Genomic DNA, 27,089 nt, shown 5'->3' on the forward strand with positions numbered 1-27,089 from the left:
TTTTGCAATTTCTTTAGTTTCAGCATACATTTCGTCACCAGTAAACTGTGGTCGTAGTCCACATCTGCCTCTGAAAAATCTTATAGCAAAGACAAGTAATGTAACTGAATGTAATCCTTCGCACGGCATGTGTGTTTTTCCAATAAAGAAAATACTTAACAATTTAAAACCTGCTTCCAAAATCTGTCTTATCATTATATAATCATATCTGAAACCGTCCAGTGGCTCAAGGCCTCTTCCACGTATACAACCTTCTTTTGTGATTCTTAAAGTGCTCTAGCTATGATCATATTCACCTAATACTTTTCCTTCTTTTCTTTTTCTTACAGTCGAATTCCAGTCCCAAATGACTATTAAGATTTGTCTCCCTTAATTATTCGAATAACTTTCCTCATTGTACACTTCAATTTCTTCATCTGGAGAGCTAGTTCGTGTATAAACATGTTCTACTGTGGTAGGTGGGACTTTGTGTCTATCTTACCTACGATGTGTTCACTATTCTGTTCATAATACCTGCATTCCTATTTTCATATTCATTATTAACCCAACTTTTGCATTACCCCCATTTTCTAACTTAACGTGAGTAATTAAGAGTTTTGACATTCCACACTCCGACCTGTAGAATGCCAGTTTTATATCTCCTGACGTCCTCATGAGTAGTTCCCACCTGGAGATCTGAATGGGTGTCTATCTTACCTCCAGAATATTTTGCCTAAGAGGATGCTGTCGTAGTAGAGCTAAATGCTCTCGGGAAACCAAGTATCCCATTGCTTTTAGCTGTTCACAGTACTAGCACAGCAAGGCTATTTTGGTTCGTGTTAAAAGGCCCCTCTTCAGGAACCTTGTTTGTCTGGCACCTTAAGATACCCCTCCTTTGTGATTGCAGGCAAGCAAGCCACCCCACAGATGGCAAGATCATTTGCATTTTTCCATTTACTTACATTAAAAGGTTTCACTGTCTTCCTTTCTTTACAGGAGAACGAGAAGGGAAAAGACCAAGAAAAGGAGAAAGAGAAAGGAGAAGAGGAGGCAGAGGGTGAAAAGGAGAAGGAGCAGAAACTAGTCGCTGCACGGAACGAAGCGAATGCGAAGGTGTCAGCAGCAGCACTCAAGGAGAAGAAGGAAGATGAGATAATAGAGAATATTCCACCCAAGCCTGTTCTGCCTGTGCCGAAGCAGATGTACAGAGAAGGTACATGATTCAGCAGTTACACACACAAGTTTGTCGTGCTCAAACCACTGATGATCCTGTTTTCCAGAATTCACATTGATGATAAATACTGGAATTCCTCGTTGCTGAGGTTTGAGAGTTACCATAATAGCCCTCACACCACCCACACACCCACACACACCCACACACCCACACACACACACCCACACACACACACACACACACACACACACACACACACACACACACACACACACAGGAAGAGGGAGATGTTACACATTTTGCACACACTTGTTCACGTATTTCATACGTATATGTAGCAAATCTCTCCCCGCAGTTACATCTGAACCCTCAGGGAACAGTCCTCTGCTGTTTCACCCTGTGCAACTTGAGAGAGGACGTTTAGTGTATCTATGGGATTCACTTATGTGGTGAAATCTTTGGCTGCAAAATGTGCTGCTAGAATTACTGGCTCACTCGGTCGATGCCTTGAGGAACACAATTTGCACTTCATACTATGGGTAGTAAAGGTTTCTTATTCCTGTAATATTGTTATACAAATAATGAGTTACTTATGTATCAAATTTGATTGAAATTGCTTCAGGCACTCCTGAGGTGTGCTTGGTACACATCAGCTCTACCCTCAGCCGTAATGCTACTGGGACTGTCAATGTAACTTTTTTTTTTCTCCCTATATGGCTAGTGATGTGTGTGTGCCAAATTTGGCTGAAATTATTTCAGTTGTTCAACATTCCCAAAATGTCAGTCTTTCCACACCTACCGCCATGTCGTAGGGATAGCACATCATCAAGACTGTCATCTGTGAGCCTGCATCCCCAAAACTATGGATTTGATGATTATTATGTTTATTATAATGATGATGATGATTTTGATGATGATGATGGTGATGATACATGTTATGAAATATTTGTACATGTCGTTTTCTTACACCTAGAGGGATGGTGGAGGTGTGGTGGTACTAATTATAAATCTGTGGCGTGCCCCTAATTCGACTTCATAATCAGACAAATGGTATAGGAATGCACAGAAGGTGAAAAATAATCATTTTTATATATTAGATTTGGATGTCCTCCTCTACTTGTGTGCAGGTTTGAAACGTGACAGAATGAGGACTTAGTTTCTATGCTAGCTGTGACCTGAAATACGTAAAAAGGAGTACAGTTAACGGTAAATATGGGCAGAAATGTCTTCAGACCATAATTCACATTGTGAGGATCAGTGACAGGTGGATCTTCTGTACTGGCAATAAATAGCTAAAGGGTTAAATACTATTTATGAAAAGAAGGAACACTGGACAGAATTTTGTTTGGTAGTTCACTATTGTACTAGATTTATCTTCAAACGACAGCCGACTAAAATTAAACTGAACCATGCACATTACAATGACCACTTACACATTATGTAAGCTGCAGATCATTTCATAGTGAATGTTACATTTATTATTCTAGATCAGTGGAGCCCATTCAACCCTGACGGTAAAAAGAAATATGAGAGAGACTTCCTCATTAAGCTCAAAGATACAACAGAAGCAAAGAAGAAGCCAGAGATACGTCCTGATGTTCTGAACTTTGTACTGAAAGACAAAGTGAACAGGGTGAGTAACCTTCTAATGTTGTAAGTGCAGTTTACAGTTAAGCTCTTGGATGCAGAAGTGGCAATAATTTGTTTCTTCTCTCCCATTGCGCCACGAAAGGGATCAAAGGTTATCACCTTTTTGCAAAAGGATATTTCATTCATGGTATGCCAACTTTTATAGTCATCCTCTTTTATTGAAAAGAAATGCAATTGTTTTTCTTACGTTTTGTGTTGGCATGCTCTGAAATTCATTTGGCAAGTTGTTGTTTCTTTGAGTAAACGTGGTTTTTTTGTTTCAGTGTATGTGATTTTCTGTTCGTTTCTGCTTGTTATAAAGTTTACATAGTTTTGTAAGTGTTTCACATACTATAAAAAGTAAAGTGTATTCTATTTTTAATTTTTAGTTGCAATTTTATTTTTTTTCTGTGATGAAACAGATGTCATGCCAGACTGGAGTTTCTGACATACTTGTGATTGTGGAAAATTTCTGAAACTGTTTGTTAGATTGAGAGTAGGGCAGTATTGTGGTGCACTGGTGTAACGAGCTTTTCTTTCAGCAGCCAAGATTGCCGGATCTAAGCAGGGGCCCTCATGACAACTTCACACCGGCGTTCACAAAATCTCAGAGCTACCGAGGGGTACGTGTTATGGTGAATATTAGTTATCAATTTTTTTACTTTTTTGCTGGTGTGCCCTAATGATTAATACCAATGAAAGTAGTGGACTGACTGACTGTGAGGAAAAATTATCAATGAAGGGCTAAAAAAATCAGTTCCTGTAGTCGATAATTTCTGAATTTCCTAGAGCTGTAGTTGTGAGGAGGGAGAGAGATTGTAGAGTAAAATATATTCTTATTGTGGATATATAACCGTGTCTTTTAGTGCCTCTACCCCTTCCTTGCATATGTTAATTTGAAAGAAAATACAATTTGAGTGATCGATATCAACAAATAAGTTGAAAGTAATCAATCATTTATTATAATTTTTAGCTGTCTGTATCAGATTTTAATTATTTCTCCTGCAGTGAACACATGACAATGCAATTACTGTAAAAATAGTTATTATCTTTTAGTGAGTGAATTTTTGAAACAATCTGGACACAAAGGTGTTTTCGTTTGATACTAATATAGTTGTTTGTTTTAAAAATTTCATCATGACAGTAATTAGTATATTTTTTACATTGGTCAGCTTGGCCAATGGTTCCCTGCACAATAGGTTACTTCATCTGACCTTGAGTTAAACTTGGCCTGCTTCTTTACACTGCTTTCATCACGTGAGCAGTTTTTATTTGTGCTCTCACTACATACGCTTCGAATTCTAAGGAGGTCAAATTATGTCCTGTCACGTGTATGAACCAGCAATTTGCTCCCTCCATGTTGAGAAAAGACGCACTCACCGGTACGGACGTAGTTGCAGTGGTGGTGTGCATACAGTACTAAACATTTGTCTATTAGACCGACACAACTCATATGAAATATGACGAGCAACAGCACATAGGCGAGAAATTTCAATAAATTTTTGTTCCAATGTTTTACAGTGCCTTCGGGCTCATTACCAACAGTTGCTGGAGTTACTACAGTTGAAAGTTACCTGTCCATTACTTCTCAGGAAGTAAAACACTTTCAGCTGCTGTTAGACTATGTGTTAGATATGTTACTGTGGCATGCATTGTACATTTCTTCAGTTCCTGGGGCAGAGGCACAATAGTGAACAAATTACCGAGAAACACTGATTTTTGTATTGTGTATAATCACAGTCTGAGGACGCCACCTGCGCGCGAACGGATCATTTTCGCTTTCTCTTCTGACTCTCAATTAAACTACAGATATGTGCACATATTGTGAGCTACCTGCACACATCCGTACCTTGATGACCCGTGCTTAAAGTTTCTTCAACCTCTGAAAGGTATATATTGCTTGTCAACAGACTTCTTTCTCTTAGTCGACTGCTTGTAGAAATCAGCTGAAGTGAATTTAAAACTGGGCTACTGTAGCAGTCAGATTGGTATTGACCAGTCCTTGTGCGCTGTTACCAGTAAAGTGAAGAAAACTCGTGATTATTTCAAATTGATCGGCTGTTGTGCTATTCACGATTGGATATGTCCTTAGTGCAGCATTGCAGTGTTGGCGAACCATTAGGTCGTAATCCTGAGTTATTTGATGTAATGCAGATTCATGCCTGGGAACCTCAGCTGTGGAATAGTTATTGTGCCACAGCTACACAGGGTTTCCTTCACATTTTGTGTCTCGTAAAGATAAGTTATGTAAACAGTGGTTTCCAGCAAATAGATCAGAGAGAGAGAAATGTTTGCAGGTGCTTTTTTGATATATTTTTACTCCATGCTCAGCTAAGAATGAGGGGCAGACGTGTCAGAATCACTTTCTGCCACCCTCCGTGTACTATTCACTTCACTCATTTCTTCTGGACAGGTGTACTGAACACTAGTCATGTGAGAATGACTGGATCCTCTGCCTCAGCTTCAGATTCTTCTGTGCTGTTACCTGTTTCTGAGATAACATTCTTAACTTGTCACAGCACAACCTCCCAGTCCCCATCTGCTTCAATGTTGTCAGCCAGAGAAAATACTGACTCCTCCGGTAGGTCTTCTAGTATGTCCCGAAGCGGAGATAAATGCTGACTAGACTTTCACAAGTTACCATAGATGTGGGTATGTTTTTCTTACAACTTTAAAACATCTTTCTTAGTGGACAATGTGCAAGATATTTTTTCTAATGTGCCGCCTTGTCGACACATACCTGTTCTCGTATCGGTTATAGCCTCTCCGGCCGCTATATAGCATCCTCCGTAGCTAATGTCCACCTCAGTGGAATGGATGTGGCACAGGTCCCGAAAGGGGCAGGGGTGTACAAAACAGAAAATTTGTAGTCAACACAAAGTATGGTCTCCTTTGGGATAGAAGTGACACTTTCATGCCTACGCTCCAATTAAGTTTCTCTTCACAATCATTTTTTATGTGCTAACTGTCCAAAAAGTTTGATCAAACAAAATGCTCCACCTTCTTCCAGAAGCTTCCTGCAGTGCCAATAACACCTGCTGTTGTACATATAGTAAAGTATGTGTACGTCAATGTAAGAAGTAAACATTTTTGTGATGTCCCTTCGTGCTGATCAGTGTAAATCTGTCACCTGTTTTTATAATAAATTAAAGGCATGCTACGTGTAAGCATTCATAGTTTATCGTGTGTAACACACCATTGGTAGTTTCAAAATTGAAGATAATCTTCAGATTTACTGTAAAACAGGGCGTATAGGGATAGCTTTTGAAATAATTTCCTAATACCTCGTTTAAATTTTGGTATTTATATCGTATAAATCACATGGACCTATTGTGTAGTTAATCATATGCCTTTTTTTTAACTCGCTACAAAATTAATTTTGTATCACTCACTATTCAGCCCAGGATACAGGTCAGTAAGGACACACACATTTCAGTGTTCTTTTGGGGTCAATAGGGGAATGAATCGGGCGTTTAAAAACCACACATTTATGAATGAAACATTTCAGTCCAGCCAATAAAAATGACAGAAAACATTAAAACCTTACCATGATGTTATAAAATGCATACTTTGTGTTATATGTGAATCATGTGACGACATCTGTGGCACTCGCGGTTCTGAAGAACTGCTACACCATCTGTGCGCTCTCTCCGTCCCTGTGCGCTCGAAGCCGAATTATGCATTTTAGTATGCTTTACAAAATTCCGATGCTTTTTGAGTATCCTCTGATGTTCTAGTTTCTTTTATGGCATAATGTACACTCTCTTAGTGCTTTATACATATGAACATGTAGGCGTCCTACACCACTGCAGTTGCGCACATGCGATAATGCTTGTTTTCTGGCGCTCTCTGGCAATTGCTAATTCGAACCTATTTCTAACAGTCTGGGGAAAATACTGCGAAAGGTGGTTCGAAAAGTGTTACTTACAAAGTAAATTTCTTTTTACGCAAAATTAATTACGTTGTGTGAAAGAGTGGGATGAATTTCTTAAATCACAGTGTCTTCCATGCTGCATGTTTATTCTCTCACTGTTCAGTACCTGTTTCTTGTAATACCTCGACATTGTCATGTAGGTCTAACCTACAAAGATGTAAATTAACGTAGGCCCCAGAAATGTAAAGTATGAAGGGAATGTTTAAATATACAATACGCCTAAGAATAACACAGGGCGACACTGTTGAGATGGGCTTTTGCTAATTCGAACCTATTTCTAACAGTCTGGGGAAAATACTGCGAAAGGTGGTTCGAAAAGTGTTACTTACAAAGTAAATTTCTTTTTACGCAAAATTAATTACGTTGTGTGAAAGAGTGGGATGAATTTCTTAAATCACAGTGTCTTCCATGCTGCATGTTTATTCTCTCACTGTTCAGTACCTGTTTCTTGTAATACCTCGACATTGTCATGTAGGTCTAACCTACAAAGATGTAAATTAACGTAGGCCCCAGAAATGTAAAGTATGAAGGGAATGTTTAAATATACAATACGCCTAAGAATAACACAGGGCGACACTGTTGAGATGGGCTTTATTAATAAATTTCAGGTTATTGAGGTCAGCTTAATATGAAAATCATATTTTTGTTGAGTTGACACTACTTTATTATACAGAGACAATCAATTTACACTGGAAAAGAAAATGATTTTGTATGGGTGTTTCCAGTGGTTTTGGTCTGGAGTGTCTCTGCAAGTTCCAGCAGTAGTCTGCCATCATACGGCGATCCCAAAAGCTTTGATGTGTTCCCTCCATAATCTTGATGTACTGGTTCAACTGTTCCCGTTCTTCATTGTAATTGCCCAAGTTATCAAGAAATTAATCTAAATAGCTGTGCACAAGAAGGCAACGTGAAACTCATTAGCTCCTAGTGTTTGGAAAATTTTGTCAACTATTTTGGAATATTCTTCAGCTTTGTGGTTCCCCAAAAAATTTTGACAACTGCTACAAAGTTTGTCCGTTTCATATTCACCTTGCCATGAGTTTAATTTTTCTCATGGCTGTTCCATAGACTAGGAAACAGAGATATTTTGTATATCCTCTTTGCTAACCCAATAAAAATTTCACCAGTTTTGTAAATCTACAGACACTGACGACTGATGATGAAACAAAATTGTCTGAAATAAGTGTAATGTTTCGATATTCTTCCTTAGGAGTACTTGAATGATCTATTTCCATTATTATGCAGTAAGACACTTGTAAAACTTTCTTGAGCTATCTATTAAAAATTGCCAGTCACTATAGTATATAATATCATTTGTCTTGTTAAAATATGGAAGAATGATGGCTCTCTAGGTAAATAGAATGTTACACACCAGGCTGACAGCAACGTTTTTCTTTCAGTCTCTATGCAAGAAGCTCAGCTGATTTCCTGGATAAATCTAAATCTTGAGTCAAGCACAGCATTCTTTGAATTGACTTTCAGTATCAAATGCTGTTTATTCCAGTCTGATCACAATATCAGTTCTTCATAGACGATGATGTCTGTAATGACCAGCCTCAGATCTATTTTACAGCATGTCCTAAAGTGGTACGGCCATAATGGCAACGTCACATAGATCTAAAGTAAGGTGTAGAATAGGCCACATCATCCACATAGTGATTATTGCAACTGGCTGCAGTTTTATATCTTTAACACACACAGATTTTTATTACTTCCACAAAACTTGTAATCAGTGTACAAAAGCAGACATTTGATTACAACAATATATTTCAAAAATTCAGTCGGGTTTCTTTGTGTGGCAGTTTGTTCAACCCTCGTTGCCTTCAGGAGGTGCAACCCATAATGCTGACTAATTCCAATGCTGTAGTTCTGAATTTGGGAAGGGAAGGTTGCTTGGTTGGGCCCGGGTTATAGTGGGAGGGATAATGAGGATTGGTCACACAAAACTGAGCCTCACTTGTTACAGGACAAACTGCATAAATTACGCAGAGTCGTGAAATACATTGCTAAGAAGTGTGCCACTTTCTCTTAAAATGCAATGGAAATTACAGTTGACAGAAAATATTGTTTGAAAATAATGTGGTAGGAATTAAAAAACAGTTGTAAGAACAAGATAAGGGAACAGCATGTTTGAAATAAGAAAAATATGTAGGAAGGGAACTGCTGGTTTCTGGGACTCTGCTGCAGTGGGAGGAGATCAAAGTAATCTGCTACGCGCTAGATTTATTGGAATTCGTGTAACAGCAGTGGCCTTACAGTTTTGAATTTACTTTTAAACGATACCGTTTTGAATTTACTTTTAAACGACCTGTGTTGCTCAGTCAACAACAGTTGACTCGATTCGTATAACTGGTAGATTCCAAGTCGGTTAAAATATAATGCTAATACAAGTGTTGCCAAATAAAAAATGTCATTGAGTCTGTGGTTGATATAACATGGCACAAGTGTGTGTTCAGGTCATTTCTGGCAGTCCTGTAACTGTTGAAAGGAAATCCATAGATGTGATCAGTGCATTTCCTTTGACCTGTAGGTCGCATATAATGGGCTTGCCAGTGGTCCTGTTGCCACATACATTGCAAAGTTTTGTTTTGAATGCTGTTACTTTTTAGTTTTTAAATAGTCCTGATTGATGTAGGAGCCTTGCAGTAATTGAGTTCTGTAAGTGAAATGAAAGCAAAATTAGAATATTCATCCTTCGAGGTTACTTATTATTACTTTGACACTGTATAATAAAGTAATGAAGTGTTATTTTCAATGTGTCAGCTACTGATAGAGGCAATGTGGTTTTTGTTTCAGCAACCGGTAACGAAGCGTGGAAGCCAGCAGGGCAAGGCGAAGAGTGGGGCGAAGCCGCCCATTATCCAATACTCGATTAAGACGGAGGTGAAACTGCGGGAGACGGAGAACGCGTGGAAGCCGGCGCGGATGCGTGGCAGCCAAGCAGAGCAGGACAAGACTGCGGTTAGTTGTTGTGGCTGTGGGTCCTGCATCTGGTCCATTCACTGTTTACTGTGTGATCTGTGGCAATAGTTACAAGAATCGAGTCTCCATTTCGTGCAGTTAGTTGGGAATTTAAATATGGAAGTTCTTAAAAATGTTTCCACTGCAAGGATTACTATACTGTCGCCTGTGTCGGTTGAATAAAATGATAGGTGAGGGATAGTTGTTAGACATACAGGATGAATAATAAAAGCCTTTCAAACTTCTAAATGATCAGATCTATTGAGGTAACTTACAGGCTAAGTAGATGTCATTTTCTAGCAGACGACCTAGAGTTTCACGTAAGCCTCAAGTGTCACTTTGTTTCTATGTGACTACTGTTTGTGATGTAAGCAATTTCTTCCCATGCTCACTGCAGCAAATTTGATATAACTTGTGCCGAGACAATGTCGATTCGATTCTTGGCTGAGAGTGAATTGTATGCCTGTGTGGAGGTTCTTTAGCAATGTATTCTGTGTGAAATTTACACCAAACAGTTGTTGCAAGAGTTGGTTTTTTGAAAATCCAAACCAAAATGCCCAGCTAGCACGTTCCACACCAGTGAAAGTAACTGTCACCGGCACTCCACTATGTGAATCAAACTTGTGGTCATTTGCTACTATGTGACACATCTACAGATTCTGTAAGTTCTCTCTACAAGTTTCTATATCGTTCCAAAGTTGTGCTCTCTGACTCGCCCTGTGTTGTTACGACATTTGTAAAAGTCTTCTGCAGTCAACTTACAGTGTTAGTACTCGACCTGATGGAAAGAATATAATTACGTATAACTGGAGTAGAGTAAATAAGGGATTAAAATGCAATTCTGAAATGAAAGTAAACGGAATACTTCGCCTACATAGTGTGTAAAGTATATTGTACAGAAATATTATTAGTTTACGAGTGCTTCACATATTATGTGGGTAGAGTGATATTTGAGTTGTATTTCAGGATCTATACAAAAAAGTTCGTGGTGTACTGAACAAACTGACGCCCCAGAAGTTCCACACATTGGTGCAACAAGTACAGGCCCTGCCAATTGACAACAGTGAACGGCTGCACGGTGTCATCGATCTGGTGTTCGAGAAGGTGAGTATACCAGTTAAAAACCACACGATGGAATATTTATTTTGGCTGTGAAGCCAGTTTTCAATCTCCTAACCCCCCAAAGCTACACGATGTTTCCCGAGTTGGCATTGACGAGTTAACCCGTGTCATTGCTTTACATTCTCTCTCCCTCTCCCCCCTCCTGCATGCCCCACAGGCACCAAAATGTAATGTAATCCTTATAGACACTTAGCTGTCAAGTTAAAGCCATGTCGTGTTTTATGAAGGATATTATCTCAGGCTGCTAAAACAATGTGCAGCTGTAGTGAATTTATCCCTCTCACTGTCATTAAAGTGCATGGAAAAGTATCAAATTCTTTCGAAGAAATTGCTCTGTCTTACATAAAGGTAAGGGCTATTTTCAGACAGAAAATTGGGTCCTTCTTTATTACGTGGGTAAAGCAGAGCCATGATGACATCTGTATGTCATGCCAGACTGGAGTTTCTGAGCTACCCAACTGATTGCATACAGATTCTGAGCTGCTGTAGATACATCATGCTTGTTTGAGGTAGAGGGTTGGAAGGTACAGAGATAGTCTGAAGCTATTAATCAAGTACACTAGGTTAGGCTAAGTGGTTAGATGCAAGTATAGAAAATGCAGTATTAAAAGTTTCTAGGGTGGGTGGCACTAATACTTTGTGGTTGTAGTATGGGTGTAAACGTAGATTTGGGGTCGTAAATTTGCTTCAGTCTGAAGTGAGAGAACTGATAACTGGCCTATACTGTTGTTAATCTGTTGTTACCATTTGTAATGTTAACTACACCAGTTTTTAAGCCAACCAGTTGAATCCTAGAATGTGGTCACCTATTTTCTTGTTGTACTTTTCCCAAGCTTCAGAAATGGGTTTGTCTGATATTGTACAAGTAAAGGTGTGTAGCAAAAGCTCTTGTACATCAGTAAGCCTGAATTTGTCCCTAAAATTTCACTTACACCAAACTACAAAGCTAGTTCTTTAATTATTTAGAAATTGAAAAACAATATGAAATTACCATTGTTGTGCCATAATTTTCAGTGAGGTTCAAAAGTTACTTTGAATTAGGACTTGGTGCTTATTTGAGACAATTCCATAATGGGAAAAGTTGAAATGGTTGAAAAAGTGCGTATAACATTGCAAGCTGTCCTATTTACTTATGTTAGGCATTGATAGGATGCCTGTTTCCCCCCATAGCACATAATTCTTCTGTAACAACTGAGTATGGATGTGATCTGTGCAGTCTGTGCCATTTGAGAAGTAGGCTTTCACCTTCTATCAGTATTTTGGCAACTTGTTAAAACTCTCAGGAACTTGAATAACTGGATTTTAGGAATCTCCTGTAAGAACTAATCTTTACTTGTTTGTCATAGTAGCTATCACAGGAGACTTATCGACAAACTTGCTTATGCAAGTACCTCTGCGTAATTACTTGACCTATTTAAGCTTGTCATTTGATTGTACAAGTACATTGTGTATTCCAGTTTTTGGTGGCATTGTTTCTGTGGTTGCTATGATAAGGAATAAAAAATAATTTGTACATGTGATGGCTAAAATGCAGTTCTCAAATTTTACCTTTTGGTTGGCTCTACAGGAATTGACTGGGCAAAAATTTTTGATTTGTTAATGGTTCGTAGTTCAGGATACTTTACTATTCTCAGATATTTTGAATTTTTTTAAACCTCAGTGCGGGAAGGAAGCAATTTTGATTATCTCGAGCTCCACAGCTGATAGAGACTAATACTGATTGATGAGAACCAGCACAGCTATGTCGGTAAACTCTTATAACATTAGGAAAAAGATAGCTATTTGCCATAAAGGTGGCAGGTTGACTCGAGACAGGCAGAACGAAAAGACTGTTGAACATTTAGCTTTTGGCTGACGCCTTCTTCGGAAAAGAAAGCATTATACATTTATGCAAGCAAGCACACCTGAACCCAATTGCAATTTCCAGCAGCTCGGACCGAAGTGGCTTAAAGTCTCAAGCTGCTGGACATTGAGGTCTTGTGTATGTGAGGTAGGCTTGCTTGCATGAATGTTAGTGTTTTTTCTTTTCTGAAGATTGCCTTGGCTGGAAGCTGAAAGTGTAAATAGTACTTTTGTTGTGTGTCTCTCTAACTCAACACGTCACCTTTATGGTGAGCAGCAGTCCATCCTTTGCTAATGTTACTGCTGTTCCAGCCTGGAGTCCCCACTGCTCAGTAAATACTTGGTCAATTGGTTTCATTTATTAGATCACGTTACAGAATTGTCGTCACCGTAATTTAAGAAGTCTAGCTGTGCTGTGTAATAGTAAGGTGAAATCTAGAAATGTCTATCTTTTAAACATTCTGTCAGGGTGTTGACAAAGTGTTCACATTAGTGATTTCCATATTTTTGCCACTAATGTAACAGAAAAGACTGCTAGAAATCTTCAATCCTGCGTTTGAACGAATGAAACTGCTAGTGACACAAATTCGTGTGGATTGTGCTATGTTGTTTCTCGTTTATTGCTGATATTAACAAAGAAACGGATGTTACATCTTTATTTTGCTAGGGTACTAAATATAGAATTATTTATCCAATTTTCCCATTGCAGTTGCGTTACTTTGGAAGGAAGACTTCAATTATTCACTCTGTGTTAAATTGTTTTCTTAGCAAAAAATGTCGTTTGTTGTACATAATGTGCATTACAAATGTAGATGTTTACATCTACATACATACATACTCCACCAAGTGTTGGGGAGGACCTTGTACCACTACTAGGTGGTCAGTATGACTGCCTAGGCAAAATGGATGTTGGTGGGAGTAGAACTGTTCTGCAGTCAGCTTCGAGGATTGTTTTTTCTACTTGTCTGCATTTACTTAAATTTTTCTACATGAGAGCTAGCTGTCATTAATTACAAAAATTAGAAATACTGTCTCATCTTGTATCATCCTACAGTCACTCAAAGACACCCTGCTGTGCACCACAGCAGCAGCGTCACAAACAGCTGCAGATCGGTGCTCACCCGGTCAATCGGATTAGTCACGCATATGGTGAATAAGAGCAGTCGTAGCACTTTACTGGGGCGCTCCTGACAGTATCCTTGTCTCCGAACACTCACCGTAAAGGATGACGTACTAGGTTCTGTTGCTTAAGAAGTCTTTGAGCCATTCCAATATCTGGAACATATTCTGTATGCTTGTATCTTCTTTTAGTCTGTATTTGGGTACTGTGTTTAATGCTTTTCAGAAATGTAGGAATATGGACTCTGCTTGTTGCCCTTCATCCACGGTTTGCAGTTTCACATGAGAATAAGGCAAACTATCACATGAGCAATGCTTTGTAAACTGCTTATTTACAGACAGCTTCTCTTCTGTCTTGAGAAAATTTCTTATATTCAAATTGATAATATGTTCCAATATTCTGCATTATATCAAAATGAACGGTATTTGTATTAATTTTGCAGGTTTGTTCTTACATACAGGAATCACTTGTGCATTTCCCAACTGCTTGGGACTTCACGCTAGGCGAGAGGTACACGATAAATGCAACCTAAGAATGGGGCAATTGTAGGAAACACACTACCTATTGAAACATAAGTGAATTGTTTTAAAGTGGCATTCCAGGAAACTTGGAAAGATTGAGAGAGTTGAACTGATTGTTTGATAGGAAGAAATTTACTGAGTCACTGTGTTAAAAGTTACTAAGATTCTGTTTCAGGCACACAATTGTGGAGCTGCTTAAGCCAAGTTACAGAAGGGATAGAATTGTTAAAATATTTGTCACTCAGTCACAGCTACCTCAAGAAATCTTGCCAGTCTAAGAAGTCTTGGGTATTGTCCGTAGATTCTTGGCTGCCACGTCTGTTTCCTCTGTCTAAGATGAGTGTGCAGAGAAATATAATGTACACACAAGAATTTTCCCCTTACATGTTAATTCATCATTAACACAATTGCAGTGTTACATTTTTAATTTTTTTTTTAGAAATGTTAAATACGGATTCATATTTGGAGAAAAATCCATTAATATTGCATTCCGTTGGTTTCAAAGCATGTCTCTGCTAGGATTTCTCATTTGCTCTACGTAATCACTCAATGATACAGCTCTGTGACAGGCTACAGCGGCAATGGAATTGCTGAGGGTTGGAGAAAGTTGGTTTCTCATAGAATATTTAAAAATTTATGAAAGTGTTATGAATACCAAGAAGTATAAATTCTTTCAGGATTTCATAGTTATGAATAAATAATAAATAAATAAATGGTTTATTTGTCCATAATAACTTATCAGTTCTGGACATAGTCTGTTTACAAACACAAGAACATTAAAAGCAAGTGTAGAAGTAAAGTTTAATTATACACAATAACATTATAATTCTTTGATGGAGTACAGACGTGTATCAATTAATAGTTGATTTAATTTTGTCTTAAGTATGGTGCCTTTTAATAATTTTATATTATTTGGCAATCTGTTATAAAAATGTCTTCCAGCTGAAAAGGACTACGATCTGTTGGTAAACCTTCCTGTTCCTTGTATTACAGTTATGGATTTCACTATTGATTACACTATGCTCCTTTTTTTATACAAACAGTATAGTTCTGCGAACATACAATGAATACACTGTTAGTATGATATACTTAATGAAATATTCGTTACAGGACTGTCACTTACTAATACTAGATATTCTAATTGCTCTTTACTGTGCTCTAAAAGCCCTATCCATATATACCATTGTTCCCCACCCCAAATCTCTATTCCATATTGCAGGTGGGAGTGTACAATTCTGAAATAGATTTGTCTGATAACAGGTTGTGCTATTATGCTAGAAAGGAGTTTTAGCGGGTAAGCGTTACAGGAATATGTTTACACATATAGCTGATTTGCTCCTTCCAGCTAAGATGTTCGTCTCCTATAATACCCAGGAATTTGTTTATCAATGTTTCAACTGATAGCTCTGGTTCTGTATCCACCTGTCTTGATTTATAATTTAGCAGAAACTCCATCAGAATGGTCTTGTCATTATTTCCAATTTGTTTTTAGTGGGATATTCTGTTATGGGGCTAATGTTCTCTGCATTATTTTGCATTGCTAACTGTTTGAGTCCCAACGTATGGAGGAGGTATCGTCAGCATAATTTAGTAGGTTTGAATTTTGTTGAATTGTGTATCATTGATGTACACAATAAACAAAAAAGTCTGATAATGCTTCGCTTAGGGACTCCACAGTTTAGAATTTTATAAGGTGATTTTACTGTTTGTCTCCCAGTTGTATGATACAGCTTTACACACTGTCATATGTCAGCAAGGTGGAATCTTAACAGATCTAATGCTGCTCCTCTGACGCCATAAGTTTACAATTTATGTAGATCAGAAGGATTTGCAGAATCAAAAGCCTTGGATAAATCTAAAAAGGTCCCAATAGCTATGTTTCCTTCATCCGGTTTATTCAATACCACATGCAAAAATGGACCTAAGCTGTTAATGTAGACCAGCCCTTCCTGAAACCATGCTGACAGTTTTTTAATACATTACACTTAAAGTAAAAAGATTGAAGTTGATAAACAAGTAGCCTTTCCAGCAGCTTACTAAGTACTTATGGCAATGAAAATAGGCCTATAGTTTTGTGTATCATATTGTTCCCCTTTTTATGCATTGGTCTTATTTCAGTGAGTTTTACAGGTTAGGAAATGACCCCTGACTGAAAGAACTGTTTATTAAATGTTGCAGTGGCTTTATTAATTCATTACTACATTCTTTCAGAAATTTTGCTGAGATGTCATCCCAGCCACTGGATGTATTTACTTTTAAGTTGGAAATGGTTTTCAGGATTTCCAATTCAGTAACACCTCAGGAAGAATGAATTACTGACACCACTTGGTCGGTCAATCACATCCTCCCTACTCACCTTACTAAACTGGTCTATGAATCTTCACTTCACTTGGGTAACTCAGTAATTTTTCATTGTGACTTGTTATTGCACACTGCATTGTCTCTCCCTCCACTTTCCTTATTTATTATACTCCACACAGTTTTCGTAACATTACTAGATTGCCTCATCTGTTCAGCATACATCTGTGCTTTTTAGTGTTTTAAGTGCTTCCCTGTAGGTTTTTCTACAGGCTTTGTCTTTAGATTGGAAGCACTGCAGTTTGGTGTCGTGATAAAGAATGTATTAAGTCCTTCATATCTTCCTTTAATTTTATCGTGTTAGGGGGAAGTTTAAGATTCCTGGAACTGTCAGTTTTCTTTAGTATTTTGATCACTGTGCACATTTTATTGAGGGAATGGGTTAATGTTGGATAAAATTTGTCCCATTTTTCATCGATATCTTGTATTTAACATAGGCCTACCTGATGCCATTTTGTGTGTGCCAGGATTTCCTTTAATGTAAGATAGTCCTGGTGTCTTTAATGGGTAATTAGGTCCCCATCAGATACTATTCCTTTGTCTGTAAGAGGCTGTAGGACTAATGCCATATGATCTGAAACGTGATACTCAACGGTTCCAACTAAAAGATCTAACTTTCTTAAGTTTGCAACAACATGGTCATTACATGTCTGAGAATCACATGTAATTCTGGTTGGGGTTGAATTCATATGGATGTAATTATACAACTGTTAATATATCAATAAATTGAAGATAATTTTATACTATTAGCTAAGGAGGCTGTCCACATCCCCTACTATTATAGTTTGTTTTTTATGAGATGAGAGTTTAACAAGTTCTTCTAAATGACAGAAAAATTCTTCCATGTTACTGTAAGGTAGTCTGTATAGTCCATCTATTTCGAAGGTTTCTTCTTATTGCAGCTATTTCAGAAACCATCTCACATGCAAGTTGAATAAGATCATATCTTAAGCTTGCTCAAAGTGTAAGAGGCACGAATGTTGAAATTTCGCAGGTTGTATATATCTAGTAAGTTTTTCCATCTGTAAAATAAGTTTCATTATAATTTGTTTACTGTAACTAGAATACTTTTGGAACCAAAAAATCAGTTTTGTGTCCAGTATTCTTCAATCCTAGGTAAATTTCAGATAATGTAGGAATAAACGAGGTAAACTGAATAGAAGTTTGGAGTAGCCTACAAGTGCATAAAAAGAATGAAAACTATGTACACATAAAGACTTGGCAACAAAACAAAAATGATTATGCGATGAATTAGTGGACAAACTTAGTCTCACATATGAAGAAATTTGGATTGTGATTTGAAATTGTCAGGTACATCTTTCGACGACAGTTGCAACCTCGTGTTAGATCTCCTTCAGTGACAGCCTCGGGATTTTCTCGACACATTTGGATTTCTGTTGTAGGCTGTCGACGAGCCAAGCTACTCGGTGGCGTACGCGCAGATGTGCAAGGTGCTGTCAAACATGCAAGTCGCAGATGGCAGCAAGGAGGGGCAGCCCGAGAACTTCCGCAAGCTGCTGCTCAGTCGCTGCCAGCACGAGTTCGAGAAGAACACTCAGGCTGACCTGAAACGTGACGAGCGCCTCAGAGAGATCGAACAGTGTACAGACCCGGTAAGTGTTGTGTGTAGCACTGTTTGGTATAGGATTACGGTTGTTAGTTGTCACACTCGAGTTCATGGATCCTACAAAGTTTTAAAGTCTTTGTCCTAAAGCAGGAAGGATTGTGAACGTAATTGTCGTAAAGCAGTGCGATGCGTACCTAAAACCCACCTGTGAACTTTAGGGGTTCCAGAGTGCTATTAGATAAAAAAAAAATGGAGCGCCTGTAGAGAGCAGTCTACAGCATACTACCGATTTTGTATTTGTGAAGCAGCAGGTTAACTCTCAGCAGCAGATTAATTCTCATTATTAATTGGTATTTACATGAAAATCTGAAGTGTCTTGAGTCTTTAAATGAATTTTTTTTAAAGTAGTGAAATGCGTCTCTTCTCTGAAGTGTTCGTTTCTTTTTGATCATCATACCAAATTTTAATTTATTCAGTACATGTTTTTTGGCATCACTAGTAATAATTTAAAGAGTTTAGTATTTCTTGAAAACTAGATTCGATAACTAAAGAGCTTTGTTCGATGATAAATATGTGATTCAGATTAAAGTAAAGCTGGTTCTCAATAAAAAATCAAACCAACTTCTACACAGTAATACTAGTGTGATACAGACACTGGTCCTAACGGCTGTGTGGTTATGCTCGGAATCCTTTCTTTCGCATCACTCGGAAATATTTCAAAGTTCAATAATGTGTATTTAACAAGTCAATTACATTGGTTTAGGATTTTGTCTGGGGACTGTAACATCAAATGCTAAAAGTACAAAGGAAGGGAAGCCATATGTCTTAGATTGTTTAAGAGGGCTCTTTGAGTATGTCCTCAAGGCTCTGATTGTATTTAAAAAACCTGTATTGCAATACCATGAATATAATTTCAGGGTTAGTGGGACATCCAGACCATGGAAAAACTCTTCCTACCCTTATCCAATTCTGCAATTAGTCATGGTTTTGCTCACTGCAGAACAAATTTTGAAATCAATGTGACGACTTCATGCAATAGGATTAGCTGTACGTTGATGCATCTTAGAAAATGAGTTCTGTTATTTGTTCTTTAGTAATGCTGTCCAGTTTCATCTGCATGGTAAAAAGATTCAAATTATATTTGTGCTCAAGATATGGATTATATTTTGCAGTGATAAAGCCAGAGTATTAAATCCACTGTGAGAGAGTCAGTTGTTCGTATTGGGAAAGGAATGGGAGGGGGAATAAAGTCTTCCACAGATGCATATTTGCTGGCTAAAGCCTATGGTATTTGTTGTTGCTTTCATTAAGCAGGCTGCAACTGTAAGAATCTGACAGTAGTTGTTGCAGGACTACACGGCATACCATTGGCCGAGAAAATATTTGTGCTTTCAGTTTCGTGATCAACATAGAATAAAGACTCCTTTACTTGTCAGAGTTGTCTGAATATTCTACAAGAAAAAAACTTGTGCCCAGCGACAGATATATGCTTGACGGGGACACTATTGATTGGATGACATAACATACTGCAGTCTTTATTTAATGTTTTGTGTTGCACTTACTCAGTATAACGATGCGGAGTCAATTTGCAGTTTACTGATAAGAATTGTATTCATATGACTGCATCCAGACCACTAGCAGATGAGTTCCCATGTAATACTGTAAGTACAGTGAAACTCTGCTTTTACACTTTTCAAGGGACTTAAAAAAATCATGTAAAAATGATTTAAGCTGTAAAGGTAACATATAGGATAGCCCCCTTGTGCACCATGTATGATATATGTACGTAGCAGGCATCAGAAGACTTGTCAGGGAGTTGTTTATTATGTAATTAAGGTTTACTATCTTATAAATCATGTCTTACTCGATGTTTTTGAAAGCCTGCAGCTGCCATTCGTTATTTGAGTAATAAAATACTGCACTAGTTCCATGTTTTTTCATGCTTAGCATGACATGTTTTTTTTCTCATTATAAAGTGCAAATACATGTATAAGTACATTGTGTGATGTTTAAATAATGTGTGTTACTCTGCATCTTGCACTGTAGCCTTTTTTATTATTATTATTTTTATTTTTTTATAATTATCAACCACTCTGCTGTACCAGTTATGTAGAAACACACACACACACACACACACACACACACACACACACACACACAATCGTTTCCATTGTTTGTGTAACATCACAAAAAATAAATACACAAATGATGCACTTGACAATGAAAATAAATTCTCGAAAGAAGTTTTGCTCAGCAAGAATAAAATATGTAACTGGTGCTGTTTAAATTAAAAACATTTCAACAACGCAAAGTGAATGATGCTGTCAAATGGTTGTGATTGGTTGTGATATTTCATTCAAATGAACCTAGGTACTCCCATCAGTCACCAAGCCAAGTAGAGCTTGGCAGTGGCTGGAGATAATGTCATGAATTGTTCCAACTGTTACATATTTACCGGTTCAGATCTACTGAGTAGTGTGGCCTGGTGTCGAGGAACTAAACCGCATAATCTATGTAAACACTACTGGATGTCCAACATCATTCCAGGGTCAGTTTTTCTCCACAAACAGTTTTTCTTAATGTGTAAATCGCAGGAAAATCGGAAATATGTTGATGCAAAATCGGGTAAAAATTAACATTGTGGGCATAGGAAATATGATGGGACCGATAAAAATTTCGTAAATGGCGAGAAACATTAATTACGGGAATGTAGTGTAACGGTACGTAATACTTCAGCAATGAATATGCTAAACTCTTCTGTAACATATCTGTCAAAGATATCTTGTTTATTGATCTGTTATCCTTCCTTGTTAAAAATTCATGTGGCTGGTCAACCTCAGCTAGCAGTTTCACAAGAAAGCCTATTTCTAGACTGTTACAACATTCTTTAGTAGGCTTAAGTAAATTTTATCAGTTTCTGTATGTATAAATTTCCCTGCTACTCTTGAGAGAGAGCTTAATCTTTACTACTGACCACCTGGTCTTTGTGTCCTTTCTAATTAGCTAATTGGGAATGATACTTTCAACTAATTCTACTAATATCAGAGAATAAGTAAAAAAATAAATTTTCTTCCCATTTCCAAATAAATGTCATACCTGTATGCATTTAGAAACTACCTTCAAAATCCATTGTCCTAAAGTGTTTATTTCTGGTTGCTATCTTGGAGGAATGTTTGTGCTGGTTGCAGAAGATTGTTCTCCCAGTTTACTGTGCAGAATTACTAAGTAGTTACTACTTTGAGCTTTGTCTGCATTGTCGTCTTCATTGTAAATGTTAGAAAATGTCTTATCAAGTGCTAAGTTTCGTCATTTGTCTGCTAAGAGTACTTTTATTCTGATTGTTGGTCATAGTACCAAAATTTTTCTTTCAACTTGCAGTTGCAACACAAAATTATTTTGCTACAATAAATTGAGGCTTACAAAATGTATCTCAATTTTGGAGTGAATATAGACAGATATCTCCATGTTTCTGTTCAGCTCTCGCTCAGTTGTTTGGTAGAAAATATGAAATATCAGAGCCTTAGGAATTCGTGCAAAAATATTATTTCTCAAAGTGTCAGCCTCTCATTTTATTGTGATGACTGTTACATGATATTACTATACCAGACAGTGTTCTTTGTTGTTAGAAGTCACCACAGTTCATGCAGATCAAACTTTTAGATTTTGTTGAGCTATTCAGTGTGTACCCAACAGTTACTCCAACCTTATATGTCACATAACTGATAGTGTGTCGGCATATAGGCTACATAAGATTGAGAAGAAAAATACAGAAGAGAGGTGGCATGGTAGTACCATTGTTTGTTGAATACATGTAAAATGCTGGTATAGTTTGCTTAACATTTGTTAAATAACAGAATAATAAAACATTTTCTATTTTTTGTTGAACAGGAAAAGAAAAAAGAACTGCAATTAGAGTTTGAAGAGACAGAAAGGCGGTTACGTATGAAATCCGTAGGAAACATTAGGTGAGTACAAGAAGCTTATGTATGCTAATAGATATTTTTAAAACTTGAAATGAGCCTAGTTTTTTGTGCAACATTATTCAACATTTTGTGGGTCAATTATAGTGGGTGTATCGTGCAAATTATTTTCTAGCAAATGCCTTGTTGATGAACTCTTTGAACTAATGTAGGAAAAGACCGATTGGTACGTAACGTAGACATGACATGTCAAGTTGCATACAAGACTAAGACACTGGCACACAGCTTTCAGCCGCAGCCTTCATCACACACACACACTCACACACACACACACACACACACACACACACACACACACACACAAAGCAAGCACACCTCGTGCACATGACTGCCTACTCCCATCTCGGGCCAGAATGCATCACACGGGATGCAAGCAGCAGGAAGGGGTGGAGAAGGGGAAGGGATAGTAGTGTACGGGGAGGGGGAGAGAGAACACGGTCTGGTGGAGTGTGCAGGTCCTACAGGTGGATACTTCTGTGAAGGGTGTGGGGACAGTGTGTTACCCTAGGTTGAAACCGGGGTAATCATGGGAGCGGAAAATGTTTTGAGAGGACAACTTCCATCTGCACAGATCAGAAAAGCTCGTGGTCAAAGGAAGGATCCAGACGGGTCGCGTAGTGAAGCAGCCATTGAAATAGATCGTGTTAATATTCAGCTGTGTGCTGTGCCGCAGGGTACCTATCTGCAACTTGACGTGCCTTGCGTTTCCATTATTTTGATTGCTGGAAGTTGAGTGTGTCAGTGATAAAATTACTATAGGCTCATTATTGTTACTGCATTATTGACAACATCTGTGATTTCCAGTTGAGCGCACTAATGTATTTGCTTTTGCTTCAGGTTTGTAGGAGAATTGTTTAAGCTCGGTATGCTGACGTCGAATATTATGCATCGCTGTATACAACACCTTCTGAAGCAGAGGGATGAGGAGTCGCTAGAGTGCCTGTGTAAACTGCTAACTACTATAGGAAAGGATGTGGAGAGCAAAAAGCATGTAAGTTCTTAGTAAAAGAGGGGAGTGAAAGTGAGTTTTGTGTCGTATGTGCTTTGTGATGTGATTTTTGGTACAGTGTTGTGGATGCAGTCTACTCGATAAAAGTTCATTAATCATGTTTCGGTTGTTGTAGCTCTTTAGTTCTGTTGTAGCTAGGAAAAATTGGAGAGAAATTCTGCTTTATACAAAGGACAGTTTGGTAATCTTAGTTACACTCGGACCCATTTCAGCTTACTGTGCTAGCTTCAGGTGGTTTTTATTTTCTTTCTGAAAATTATTACATGTTAACATCTTGTTTAAGGTAAAATTTCTCTCCAGTAACTTATCAGAGGCATACTTTAGCCCAAATACAAATGGTTAATGCATTTTAAAAACTTAGTAATGTGGTTTTGTGTTGATGCACCTACAATAAAATTATATGGTTTTGTGCAAGAAGGCTCTCCTGAAGTACAAAAATTCCAAAATATAAAGTTTACCAGTTAGTTGCAATTGCACCAACATATTGCGTGGCACTTCTGTAATGACCCAACAATCCCATTGTAATTCTGCTAGCCAGTGGCAAAATTATAAATTACTGTTGGGAAATTCAATGCATGCCCTATCCTCCAGGTCAGTTAATGTAGCTGGCCAGGATGGAAAGGTATGGGACAAACCAAACCGTTCTGTTCTCTGAAAACAGTGATTAGTGCTATTACTGTAATCAGTTTGTTTTAGGCATCTGACCCATTAAATTATAAAATATTTATGGTTCAAATGGTTGCCTCTGGTGTGAAGAAGTTAAAAGTATGTCCGGTACAATTAAAAGTAGGGTTTGTGATAGTGGACTTACACTTTCCAGGGAGGGAAGGAAATTTCGTAATTGGTAGAAAATAGAAATTTACAGCTTTTCGTATATTCACATGTAATAAAACATACAAGCTGTCACACGGTGTGTGCATACTACACCCATCAAGAAATAGACTATTTTAAACTCCCTATATGTGACATTGAAATACGTGTCTACCGTGAACATCACACGATGAATGTAGGACTAACATCAGCTCATACTCGGTCCCAGTTGCAAGTTAATCCATTCCTTGGCTTCCTGGAGTAACAAAAAATTGCAGTGTTGCATCTAAATGACTGAATTTACAACTTTGAAAGGCTATTATAACCTAAACTTCCTGTGTTTACAGCCCAACAAAATATTGGAAGGGAAACAGTTAATCATTTTATAAATGTTCACTGTTACATGATAAAACTTGTGTTGAGCATTTTGTTCTATTATTTATGTGCTACTTACCGGTTTTGATTTTGACCTTCATTGGGTTGTTCCAGCATAACATGAAGCTAAAAAGACATAATTAACGTTTTGCATCTTCCAGCACTAAGGTCGTTTCACATGCTCAGTATCAGATATTTGACACTTCAACTCATTTGTAAACAGTTAGATATTCAAAGGTGTTTTATATGTGGGAAATGGATTCTTTCGAGTTGAGGGTGGATGTCAACTGGTTCTGCACTAAGCCTATAGAGCAGGGTGTATACACCCCAGGACAACTGGGAAATCTGGGAAAAGAGTGCGGATTTCTTCACCCGGGAGAAAAACAACAACTTGGGGCATTTTTTGAATTCTGGGAATATGTTGTTGTTTTAGTTGTCAGTTAAATTTTTGTGATTTTGACTGGTACTCTAACAAAGAATATTACTGTATCCCACCGCTGGAGAATAGTACTGCAGCAATAAAACAAACAAGAGAAAAAAGTTAGTCGCAAAGAAATGCACCTTCTACAGCAGCACACACAAGCGTGCGCCAACAGCAAAAGGTGTTAGGATGAAGAGACTATGCAATACTTAGTAACAACAAACTGCTTTTGATGAGTGTGATGTCACAAATGTTTACATTAGATTAGTTCGAGCAGTTGCCAGAGGGCTCAAGCACATGTGAAATCAGTTGCACGTCAGCAGTACTTTCTCGCACTTCAGCAGTACTTTCTCGCTCTTCTGACCATTTAAAAGCCAGGTGCCAAACAGAAAGTTTTCCTGGCACACCCAAGCAGCCCGATTCGTACAACTGCTGAGCATTCTGAGTTTTAGTGTGAAGGGTAGTCTCCACGTGACCTGTGTTAGTGATTTTACTGTTTCCTCTTCATTTACAGCTCCCATGTCTCATAAAAACAAAGCAGATTTCTGTGACCAGAAGTTACCAAGTGAATTAAAATACATTTGCATAATTAATGAAGGCTGAATTATGTAATTGGTTTCATTTTTCTGATTTTTATTTTATTACCATGTTTTTGGTAGTCAAGCATTAATGACCTGACAGAACAATGAAGTTACTTTTGTTGATTTGCTAAAGAAATTTGGCTTTTATTAATCTTTCCCACTGAGGCAATCAATTTATTTGAAATGAAGCTTGCATTCCTCAGTATATGCTAGTTCCAACTGTTGGCTGAATTTCAAGTGCATGTTTTCATCTTCTGGCATGTATGGCATTATGCCATAATAAAGAACGAAACATGAGATAGTACATTACTGGTACTCCAAGAAAATTTATATCCTGAAAACCACACTCTAAAGCTCAATCAGATGGGGCCTTACTTACTTGTGAATCTGGAAAAAAAAAAAAAAAACGGTGTTCACTTCAAGCCTAATTATGCCTTTGAGTATGGTTTACGAAAATCTGATCATCTGAGGAGTATCCTCTGATGTCCTGTTTTTCATTATGTAATAGATGTTTTAGTACTCTATAAACACGAAATACGGCTTCCTACGCCATTGTAGCTGCACACTCACAGCAAAGCCTGTTTCTTGGTGCTCTGTGGCTACTACTGAAATGAACCTAACATGTCTCAGGGAAATATTGTGAATGGTGGTTTCAAAAGAGTTTTGTTCAAAATAAATTTCCCTTTACACAAGATGAATTAAGTTGTGAGAGAATGTGAACTGTTTATTAAATCAGATTGTTTGATTCTTGCTTAAAATGTAACACTTTGAGTACCAGCCGTTTAGAAGAATTTCGAGCCCAGAATTTTAAATTTTAATAGTACAGTTGTGTAATGTATCGCAAAGTGTAACACATACACAAGAGACCCATATTACATCTGAAAGCTTAGCTTCTCTCTTTTCCTATTTGTATGCTCACACTACTTACGTGATGTTGCTGTTGTCTGACATGTTTCCTATACTCTCTGCTATCATTGGCTTGTGAGGTCATGCGAAATGAGCTATGATCAGCATACCAAAGAGCACCACAATCTCAGTTCCAGTGTTCCGGAAACGAATGTTTCTCGGTCAAATATTTTTTCAAATGCAGGAATAAGTAAAAGTCAATGAACGCCAAATCAGAAGTCCCTTTGATTCCTATTTCAAACCTTTTTCTGTTTGTCAATGTATCCTTGTGACTAGTTGGCTGTGGCAGTGTTACAGTGACTAAGGACGTCAGGCAAACTTGCTGTATGTTGCTTTCTCAGATAGAAGCAGTTGTGTGCTCTTGTATTCTGTAGCTTAAGAGACAGTACAGTGTCCTTAGAAGAGTTTCATGATAGGTGATACAGTTACCTGTACAGTTGTACAGGGAAAAATAAACCCTCTGGACACACAAATGTGAAACTGCAAAGCTGTTTATTCTTTTCTAGGATCTGTCAAATTACTTTGACGAGATGAAGGCGCTTTCAAAGCAGCGCGGCCAGATCTCTTCGCGTGTGAGGTTCATGCTCCAGGACGTTATAGAGTTGCGTGACAACAAATGGGTTCCTCGGCGGGACGACTCCGCACCGAAAACGATCGACCAGATTCAGCGCGAAGCTGAGCGGGAGTCGATGATGGAAATGCAGATGCCATCTGGAGGTGGTGGCGGTAGTCGCGGGGGCGGCGGCGGTCGTGACGACAGAGGAGGTGACAGGAGAAAACGTAAGTTGGTGTACTGTATG

At 38.0% G+C, this 27,089-nt stretch overlaps 1 protein-coding gene across 19 annotated transcripts in view; it reads left to right on the forward strand.

Annotated features, from left to right (window-relative positions):
• The window catches only part of LOC126213414 (eukaryotic translation initiation factor 4 gamma 1-like), a 786,084-nt gene that overhangs the window by 658,959 nt on the left and 100,036 nt on the right, over window positions 1-27,089 (forward strand). For 16 of the 19 annotated variants that reach the window (XM_049941158.1, XM_049941157.1, XM_049941144.1 and 13 more), the window contains 9 exons: window positions 976-1,192; window positions 2,641-2,786; window positions 3,325-3,417; window positions 9,513-9,677; window positions 10,644-10,781; window positions 18,044-18,253; window positions 22,096-22,172; window positions 23,025-23,178; window positions 26,796-27,069. In XM_049941158.1, the coding sequence (XP_049797115.1) occupies window positions 976-1,192; window positions 2,641-2,786; window positions 3,325-3,417; window positions 9,513-9,677; window positions 10,644-10,781; window positions 18,044-18,253; window positions 22,096-22,172; window positions 23,025-23,178; window positions 26,796-27,069 (1,474 nt within the window). The remainder of the gene's footprint in view (window positions 1-975; window positions 1,193-2,640; window positions 2,787-3,324; window positions 3,418-9,512; window positions 9,678-10,643; window positions 10,782-18,043; window positions 18,254-22,095; window positions 22,173-23,024; window positions 23,179-26,795; window positions 27,070-27,089) is intronic. The other 3 variants (XM_049941146.1, XM_049941145.1, XM_049941147.1) reach the window with 3 other exon arrangements.

The sequence above is a fragment of the Schistocerca nitens genome, chromosome 11 (genome assembly GCF_023898315.1).
Source record: "Schistocerca nitens isolate TAMUIC-IGC-003100 chromosome 11, iqSchNite1.1, whole genome shotgun sequence".
Lineage (NCBI taxonomy): Eukaryota > Metazoa > Arthropoda > Insecta > Orthoptera > Acrididae > Schistocerca > Schistocerca nitens.